This window comes from Trachinotus anak, unplaced genomic scaffold, assembly GCF_046630095.1.
Source record: "Trachinotus anak isolate AG129_WGS33_773 ecotype Australia unplaced genomic scaffold, CSIRO_AGI_Tana_v1 ptg000004l, whole genome shotgun sequence".
Classification (NCBI taxonomy): Eukaryota; Metazoa; Chordata; class Actinopteri; order Carangiformes; family Carangidae; genus Trachinotus; species Trachinotus anak.
Window position 1 is genome coordinate 9,428,201 of NW_027273855.1, and position 10,205 is coordinate 9,438,405.

The 10,205-nt window shown below is 39.5% G+C and overlaps 1 protein-coding gene across 5 annotated transcripts; it reads right to left on the reverse strand.

Annotated features, from left to right (window-relative positions):
• Positions 1-419: 419 nt before the first annotated feature.
• On the reverse strand, positions 420-9,091 carry mybl2a (v-myb avian myeloblastosis viral oncogene homolog-like 2a). 5 transcript variants are annotated; one of them, XM_071475658.1, is made up of 13 exons: positions 8,850-9,091; positions 8,597-8,656; positions 7,390-7,492; positions 6,935-7,006; positions 6,554-6,646; positions 6,229-6,449; positions 5,958-6,078; positions 5,285-5,338; positions 4,926-5,164; positions 3,992-4,694; positions 3,352-3,594; positions 2,382-2,582; positions 420-2,191 (listed from the first exon to the last, which is right to left on the reverse strand). In XM_071475658.1, the coding sequence occupies exons 1-13, from the start codon at positions 8,858-8,860 to the stop codon at positions 1,589-1,591; spliced, it is 2,724 nt and encodes a 907-aa protein (XP_071331759.1). In that variant the 5' UTR covers positions 8,861-9,091; the 3' UTR covers positions 420-1,588. The 5 variants fall into 5 exon arrangements, with proteins under 5 accessions (XP_071331759.1, XP_071331762.1, XP_071331760.1 ...); XM_071475661.1 differs by lacking the exon at positions 8,850-9,091 and adding an exon at positions 8,748-8,795; XM_071475659.1 differs by lacking the exon at positions 8,597-8,656.
• Between the last annotated feature and the right edge of the window lie 1,114 nt (positions 9,092-10,205).

Below are 10,205 nucleotides of genomic sequence, written 5' to 3' on the forward strand. Positions count from 1 at the left end.
TCAAGTTTTGGTTAACCAAAACATTTAAAGTATTAAAATATTTTTTCAGGTCGACTTTCTTGGTGCTCGGGATGAACTACTTATACTACCAAAGTGACTTCCCTTCAACTCTTTACTGAGTCACTACTCCCAGCTGATTACATCCAGACTGTGCCGTTATGAAATGCATACTGTCCATCTTTTTGCACTTTCCATTTACATATGCATATACATAGTATATTATTATTTATATCTGCCATTCTGTATTTTTATTTCTTTCTGTCTACCTCTGTATTTTATTCTATTGTATATTTTGTATTATAATACACCGGACAGCTGTAACAAACTAATTTCCCTTCGGGGATGAATAAAGTCATCTATCTATCTATCTATACACTGACTTGAATATAAATGAAAGCTGGGCCACAAACACAAGAAAGTGTAGAGAAAATATATTTAATTCAAATAGTACAATCTTTGAATATTTCCATGTGGAGACAAGTAGTCAAGTTCACACTGGTGTTTATTAGCAAATGAACAATTATCACTGCAATGAAGTCAGTCTGCTGTTACTCAATTTGAACTTTAGTTTGTTCAGTCTAACACAGTCAAACTAAGATGTGGAATGACTTTTCCCATCAACAGCTGATCATCACCATCAAGGCTCTTGAGAAAACCATTAATTGGTGCACCTCTAATGCATTGCTGACCAATAAAGAAAATTAAAATTATAAAACAAATCATAAAATACTGACGGAATAAATGGGACATTTACAAAAAAAGATGAAAAAATGCATTCTCATTTACTACCACTTGGTATACAGCATACAAAACAAATTACTATGAGTTTAAAAATCTACAGTGCATTTTCTGGCACATACTAATCACTTTTGCTTTAGAAACTGACTAGTCATACACCGAGACTGCTACTTACCTGCCAAAGAGAAGACAGGCTGATGTTAAAGCTCTGATGGGTAGCACTTTATTAGAGATCTAATTGAAGTATCTTTAAAATTATTTTTATGGCATTAAGGTAGATTTGTGCTTTGCTCTCTGTTACAGTGTCTTTTTTAATACAACCAGTGGGAGTTAAAAAATTTCAGATCCTACACATAAGGACACTGATTACATTCTTCATTTCCTCCTTTGTCTGTGTTACGGCAGTGCACAATTTTTTCAGCTTTCAGGTTTTTGTTTTACTTTGAATTGAATCAGCTCTTAACACTTCACACATTCACATTTTTACAATTCTTTATTACATATTGTTTTGGCAATGCAGCTCATCTACTTTGCTGCCCTTTACTTAGAACGCTTGCGATTATCTGAGTCCACTAGCCACAGAGAAAATGACAAGTTTGAACTCTGACGGTAAGTCACTGGTTGCCATTGTGTTGTACTACAGAGATATTCAGAATACACCACCCTTATTTTCAGTACACATTTAATATAGTTTGCTGCTGTTGCTTACTACTGCAAGGTTGAAAGGATGCTAAATTCAGTTAGTTTAATGTCTGAAGAAATTTAATTGATGAAATTTAAGGAAATTTGACAAGTATGTAGAAGAAAGTGTGGAGGACAGAATGATCAGACCCAATTTTGACCTGACCCATTAGTGTTTAGAGACCCCGTTGGGTTTTTTGACACTCTTTCTCTTCAAAGAGTTTTTGTATAGAAGCAGTCTCTCTGTGGTGTGAGGTGGCAGGCGGTTCCTCTTGGCTCTTACAATACATGCTGCCATTGGACAGAGCGAGTCAAAGCACCCTGAGGTGGCTGGTACTGCTAGCAGCTTCTTTGCTATGCCCTGGAGCTTGGGGAACCGAGCAGCAGACTTCCAGTACAGCACACTGGAGTTGCTGTCCCACAATGGTTCAGCCAGGTACACATCAAGCTCTGACTGCTTCATGGTCTTTGCAGGCAATTGGAGGACGTTGAAGATAGACTTGCGCTTGAGGTCATTTCCACTGACTGCGTCGCATTTGTTTTCATCTGAACAGGCACCAGATGCCTCTATTAGCGTGTTGGCTTGGCATTCCTCTTTGCCATTCTGCTCCATTTTCAACTCCTTGTTTGTCTGCTCTTCATCTGTTTCCACAGAGGGAAATGCTGAGGCCTCCATGCTTTCTAATGTGGTTTCCACAATGGTACGAACCTGATACTTTGACGGGGGAGTTAAGAAACCTGTCTGGTCCTCCAGTTTGGCATCAGAAAATGGCTGGAAAAAAAGTGGTCAAGAGAGGGTGAGAGTTCTCATTCTGAGGTAATATATCCACAGAGGTCTACAGAAATTAATATAAAATTGGCATAGGATGCACACTTGCAGCCTGCTGTGTCAGTCTATCAGCTCTGTGGATGCAAAATAGAAAGTCTGACAGAACAGCTAGGCTTCTATCGAAATTAAGTACCTGCATTTTGATCCTAGGATCAAGCACAGCAGCTAGTATTATGTCCTTCTGGTGAATCAGGGATTGGAAGTGTGTGTGGAGACCTGTGCGCAGGGCCTTGTTGAAGTGGGTGTAAGTGGTGACACGGCTCTCGCAGGTCTTATCAAGGCCAATGAGGGAGGGTATGATGAAAGAGATGGTCACACCATTTCCTTGCAGGACCTGGGTTAGAAGAGGCAAAAAGGTAATGCTCTCACACAATCTTCTACAAGCAATACTCATAGGACATATACTGTATTTCCATACATGCATGCAATATTTTTAAGGGGCTCAAAAAGAAAAAGAGGCACAAAGAACAACTGACAAATTAAGACATGTTTCATAAATAAATACTTGAATGGAGTTAACATAAAATATTTGTTTGTTGATTTTATTAAACCTTTTTATGCCTTTATTTATAGGTACATTGAGAGAGAGACAGGAAAGCCTGGGAGAGAAAGAGGGGATGACATGCAGCAAAGGGCCATGGGTTGGACCCGAACCCTGGGCCACTGCGGTCAGGGCCAAGCCCCATTGGTATGCGCTCTACCAGGTGAGCCACCCAGGCGCCCCTGTATTTGTTTGTTTTGCTTAAGTGAATTAAAGAAAAACTCTTTGTCACACCCTATATCTATCACCAAATAATAGGTTTCAGTTCTGTGTTAGAACATATAATACAATGCTATTTTAGGCTGACAATGGCTAAAGTGCTCAAGTGCTAAAGATGATGTTCATTCAAATGTCGAATCAACTCGAATCAATGTTTATATTTCTTCTTAGACTGATTACTTGGTTAAGAGACACAAAGAAGTCACAAAAGGTTAACAGATAATTTGGAACTTGGTGTCCAAAAAGGCCAAAACCATATTAGGATTTAGTCAGAAAAGAAAAACTGTACTAAATTTCTACTATATCCATAATACATAAAGTTCTCATTAACTTTCTCTTTTACCTGCAAGGCCTCCTCAAAGGGCTCAATGAGACTTAGGATGTCAATCACTTGCTCCCTCCTGACCATTACCAGAGGTGGGGCACTAGCTGTGTCATTGGCCTCTATGCGAGCCTGGGCAAGGAGCGTCATGATGGCACTCCAGGCCGACTCCTGCACCATTCGGCGTAAAGACATCATCATGGAGTTCCAGCGGCAATTACTGGAAGAAGGGCACAGAGACACGTTGCACTCCCTCAACAAAACCTAAATAAAAAAAATGACAGACAATAGCTGTGTTAAAATAAGACAGGAAAGAAATTTCTGATCTCTTTGAATCTCTGCAATGTAATGTAATGTCAGATGTAAGATGAAAAGCCTCAAAAATAATGACGACATATGCTTGTCACAGGAAATGAGTTGGCAAGAGAAACAGTGGTGAAAGTAGAGCCTCACAAACACTTGAGAATGAAACTTAATTGGTGAATAGACTTAATTAAAACAAGACACTCTGATCCTGCCACATTATTTGATGTAAAATCTATAAATCTGTGACAGAAAAACAGATTTGCTGACTGGAAGCATGTGCTTTTTCATGAAGATAATAATTTAGTGTAAAATAACTTGAAATTTACACTTTACCCTCTTTGTCTGTTTCTCCTACCTCACTCCAGTAGGCGCTGCTCCTAAAGAAAGCAACCACGTTATGGACCTGGGAGAGCAGGTTCTCCACTACCCTGGAATTCTTCAATGCCTCCTTGATCACCAGCTGAAGAGTTTTGGCCACGCAGATGGTCCTGGTCCCGATATGAATCTCTGAAAAGGGGGACTCTGTTTCTGACATCTGGTCTGACAAAAATGCCACTATCTCGTCTCCATCTGGTTCTCCCCTGTTGGATGAGCACATAATGTTGTAGTCGCAGAACAAGTTGTTCCCAGCCAGGCTTTCTTTGGCCTGGTTGGCGAGTACGTAGCCGATGCTGTGTGGAAATATGCCATAGCTCAGCAGCACACCTTCAAGCTCTCTGGCCACAGCGGTGCTGAGGTTTTTGTGGGTGAGGTGACGGAAAGCCACAATGGGACGGCGGATCTGCCAGGAATTACTGATAAAATGGAGCTGCACAACGATGATGGGCTCCTCCGCCGGTTGGGATTGATCCCCAGCCCAGAGGTCAAAGGTGACATGAATGGCATTCTCACCATCTTTGGTTCTGGCAAGACAACCTTTAAGGTCACGGATGAGCCGAGGCTTAATGGTTCTCTCCACATCATCATAGAGCTGTAGGCCCATGGTACGCTGGGACAGCTTGTTGTATTCAGGGCTAATGGTGCTCATGAAAGACCTGAAGCCTGCCCCCTCAACAAAACTGTGGGAAACAAAGATATACTGGCATTGTACATTTTCTAATGTAGTGTCTGTGTGTGTGTGTGTGTGTGTGTGTGAGAGTGACTGGTGATTGGATTTTTATCTTAACATGTTGTAGACATACAAGTCGCTAGTTAGCCTTTCTGGAGGATGCATATGTGTTGAGTGCAGTAACACACAAACTTTTGACAACAACCCTACACAGACATTAGACACTAGCACTAAAAGTCACCTTAATGGCAGCATGTCCTCAGCGATCATCCTCAATGCCGCATCAGCAAACTTCTTCTGGTCTACTGGTGCGGCTGCTGGGGCACCTGAGCTTGAACTGGGACTAGAACTCGAACTGGGAGGGAAGTTAGGACTTAAAGAGGAGAACTCTCTCCTTGATGGCAAAGTCTGTGGAGGTGGAACAGCCGTCTGCTGCTTGACTTTCTGACATTCCTGTTTCTTCTCTTTCTCTGTCCTGACCTGCAGCAAAGCAACAAGTAGGACAATGAAACCAGCTGGAAATATCTTATTAGTTGGGAATATCTTGGAGAAAAATATAAAATATAGATAGAAAGCTATATATATCTTTAGAAAGCTTACCACTGCAGGAGTTACTGGTTCAGTGTCTAATACAACGTCACATCTGAAGTCCACCTGTAACACAACATATGATGTAAATTCAGAATGTATGAATGTCACGAGAACTGATACTTGGGTACAAAGCCGATGCCACAATTCTCTAGATTCTTGTTTTGCGTTCTACTTTGACATTAAACCTGTGGAATGGCAACGGCAAGCACAGGTGCAGCAACAGGCGCCATAACTTGTATAAAAAAAGAACACAAGACTGTATGAAGACATTTTGCATTTGATGCAGATCATCAGGGACCATTAAACTTCTGGTATCATGACATTGCTACTTATCATGACGTTCCAAGAAACATTCAGCATCATTACACCACCACCGGAAGCTGCCTGGACTGTTGACACAGGTTGGATCCATGGATTCATGCTTGATGTCAAATTCTGAACCTACCATCTACGTGCCACAGCAGAAATCCAGATTCATCAGATCAGGCTATATTTTTCCAGTCTTCATCTATCCCAGAATTTTATGCAATGCTCTGCTGCCAAGATTGGTTGATTGAATAATTGCATGAATAAGCAGCCACGTCCCAGTAACAATTAATCTACTGGAAATCAGTAAAAGCTGAATACTATGAGCCATATACAGTATGTGCTAAATTCAATTCAATTCAATTCAGCACTGTACCTCTCCTTCCACAAACTGTTGAATATCCAGCGAAATGCTGTCAGCATCGTCTTGGTATAGGCCCAACTCAGCTTTACGTTTGATGGTGGAATTCCAGTGATTCTTCACAGAGTTGTCTGTCCTTCAAAAGGAATAAGAAATTTACAAGGAAGTCTCTGTGTCATCCCTGGTTAAAACAAACATTTTAAGAGTAGCAACAAAATGATGCATGTTACTGCCCATTATCTGCCTTGTTAAATTTCAACAAATCAATCACTGTTTGCCGACTCACCTTCCAGGGAGCAGCTTTGCGATCTCAGCCCACCGGTTTCCCAGAATGGAGTGGGCTTTATAAATGATGAGGTCTTCTTCATTGGTCCAGGAGCTCTTTTTAACCAGAGGGTCAAGGTGGTTATGCCAGCGTTCACGACACTGTTTCCCCAGCCGTCCTTTCAGGTGCCTGGCAATCAAAGTCCATTGTCTGGTGCCGTACTTGCCCACCAGCTCTATTATCTGTCCAGCATAAATACATATGCAAACACAGAAGTACAAAGTGAGATGGGACAATATCAACAACTAAAAACTGTGATTGTGTCAGGTTTTATTGGTTCTTTCACCTTTTTGTCTTCCTCTTTGGACCAGAAGCCTTTGACTAAATCAGGATCCAGGTGTTTTTTCCAGCGAAGCATACACTGGAATTCTGTCCGCCCCTGTCACAGCAACAGGAAATTAACTCTTCTAAACTCTTCTTTTTAAAATGCTAGGACAGTATTACTCAAAATTAAAATAATATAAATTTGGAGAGATTGGTTGGTATTCAGAGATTTGCATTTTTAAAGGTTAACAACAGGACCAACATATGGTCAATCCCTCTGGAATTCTTCTGTTTTATGAATGAATGAATCAGCAACATGAACTTTAAAGGTTATTTAAAGTTCATGTTGCTGATTCATTCATTCACTTGTTCTCAGCTGTATTTGTTTCTGCTAAATACTTACGGGTAAAAAACTGGCAATAGTTTTCCAATCTTTTTTCCCGAAGTTGCTGACCAGGATTTTGAGATTTTCATCCTGAAAACAATAAAAAAATCAGTTCAGACACAGTATTATTTAATGTGAGCTTTAAGGTCAGGTTACAAGTACAGATTACCATGAACTCATTACAACAACATGGGTAAATTATAGAGTGACATCACATTAAGATAACTGTAAGTTATCCATGTAGTTTTCATTGACTTTACAGTTTGTTACTTTTAAGATTTTAAAAGAAAGTTATCCATGGAATTTGTTACTTCTAAGATTAGCTAACAACCTAATGAATAAACAGAAACCTGTGACTAATTTCTTAAGTGCAAGTTGCCACCTCTGCTTCAATCAGCTCTTCCTGCTGGCATGTAGCATAAATATCAGGGTGTTGTGAGGACAAAGTTGTTTAAAGTCTTCTTTTCACTCACCTCTTCCTGGGTCCATTTGACTTTACACTTGGTACCATCCTTCTTCTCTGCTGTGTCTGAGTCAGTGTCAATGCACAGATTACTGTCCCCCTCTTCTTCCATGCTGCAAACATACAATTAACCAATAATCAACACAAACATGTTTTACCTGATTTCAATATTACAAGATTACTAAGAGTGAGAAGACACACTAGAGAAAGATTTGACATCTCAACACAATGTAGACAATGTACATTGACATGAAGATATGACATGGTTGATATGGGCTTCAGAATGATGCTGTTTTGAAATGTCATTTAAAACCTTATATTTAGCTATAGAATCAAAACAACAGCAAACATGTCACTCTCTTAGGAATCATTGTTAATGCTACATCCCAAGATCAAAACACTATTAGAATGCTAATGTCATTTAAAAGTTGCTCTCAGTAGTACACTTTACAATGCACATTAAATAACCAGTCTGAATCAGTCTGGTAAAAACAATGCAGATACTCAATACTTGGTGTCAGAGCTACACATGTCATTATGGGGCCTAATTCTTCTTGCCCTAGTTCAGAATGTGTCACAGACATAATTTAAGATTTGTTGTGAACTCTTGATGCCAGTTACCACAACTGTTTTGTAAAAACCTAAGACAAAGAAACTTACACATTCGTATACCTACTTTGTCACCTATCTAAGGCTTTACGGTTTCCTTGAATACAAAGTTTATGTATTTAAATTTCCTGTCCCGCAATCTCCTCAAAAAGTACGCGTGTTGTGCTCTACAGCAGTGCGCTAACTGCCCACAAACAAGCTGAGATAGCTTAGCAGCTAATATTAGCTGCTACAAACCAAACCATTACTTGAACATAAATATGAAACTTAAGCTATATAACTAAACAATATAATGCGAAAGTCTCAAGACACAATTGCTAAGATTGATTTGCCAGTAATGAGTGGTAAGCTACATAGCTTACCTTCCAACTTAGCTGTAACTTCTAGCGAGTTAATTTGGCTTTCTTCAACACGCTTCAGGAAATGGTTAATTGACGTTATAGAAAGTAGAGCGCCTCTAGCGGCACATGTACGCAAATTCAATAAACCTTCCCGATATTTCTATCGGCGAAAAAAAATGCTTCCGATTCTGAACAAAATTTCGATGTTAAAGTCTAGAACAAAGACAGTTAGCTAACTTGACATTAGGGGGATGCAGAAATGCCTACCTAAACTTCAGATTGTGCAACTGCTTCTGGAAAACAGCCGGGTCCAACTTCTCCAGCTCACTACCACGACACAACAGAACAACGGCTTTCAATACACATACACAACAAAGCAACCACTTAATTTATAACGATAGCGACGAATATAAATTACTGTAGTTGTCTCCATCTTCACCATAGCACGGACACACGCTTTTCTAAAATAAGGCAACGTTATCATCCTCATACAACCCCCCCCCCCCCCCCCCCCACTTACCCACGCGACATCCCTCTGTCTCTCCAATCTCTGCCCCAGATACGCAGACCGGACCTGCTAACTGGAACAGTTAAACAGTAACTAAAATAACATTTTTAAAAAACGCCCCTTGTAGACAAACGTATAAAATCCGACAACACACATCGAATTCAATATGTGTGTTAGTTGCTGAAATACAGACTGTTCAGTAACTCGTAGCGTTGTATGGGTAAAATATTACCCAGGACTAAAATGGAAGGGTCTGTTCAAGAACACCAGGGCTGCACAGTCGCACGCACCCCCCGGACACAGTGCATGAGAGTGACCGACGCTAACGGCTAACGGCTGCTGTTCCTCAAAAACAGCTCTTTACTCTGTGTTCAGGGTTACACTTTCTTACTTTAACATTAACAAACCTGTTTAGAGAAAAATAACCATTCTAGACCAAATATTCACTGACGTTTAATTGACAGTGAGCACAACACAACTCCTGTTTAGCATCAGGGACATTTTAACTAAATTGTGAAGTCACTGATAGGTCACTTATTTCTGCTAGGATACATGCAAGTACTGCTAAGCACTCCTCAAACCCATTTAAATTAATTTTAGTTTTAATGAAGGTCTCTGCCTTTGTAAAGATGACAATTATAGCATACTTAAGCATTAGCAAAGAAATATTAAAGGAAGCAGTTTAGAGTTTTCAGTCTGCAGAGGTGGCACAGCTAAAATGAAAGTGGTTTAAAACAGAACTGCAGCATACCAAACCAAATGTTGAATTAATACCACAAAATACCAATAGTCATCAGTCACATCAGTATGTGTAAAAAATACAAGACTATCTAATTCTATGATATTGTAACAATATTTTACCATATGTTATCAATGGTAAGACTCTCATAGCAAGGTCAACAAAGTCATGTTAGTTCCAAACTGATCCATGTAAGCATCATTTGTTACTTTAACACTTCATCTATCCCTATTTTGCATTTTTAGCACTATATAAACATTTAATTAATGGTTTATAACACACTTTTATGTAGTTGTAAGCAGACATGAGGATGTTTTAAGTATTCATTTTGTAGAGTATTGTAACAATTATGTGATTCATAAGCTGCTTACACAACATCCCCTATTTCCTGAGGAGAAATTACAGTTGTTTACAGATACATTAATAAACACTTATATATCCTTATAGCATGTTATAAACAATTTATTAAATGTTTATATGCTATCTTTAGGGGAATCAAAGTGTATATATAACTGCACAAATTCAGTTCTAGATGAGAATGAATGAAGTTGGGCAAAGGGTATGAGGTATGTAGCAGGGGTAGGTAAGAACTGAACTCCTGGTGAATGTCTTCTCTTCAGCTCACAAGT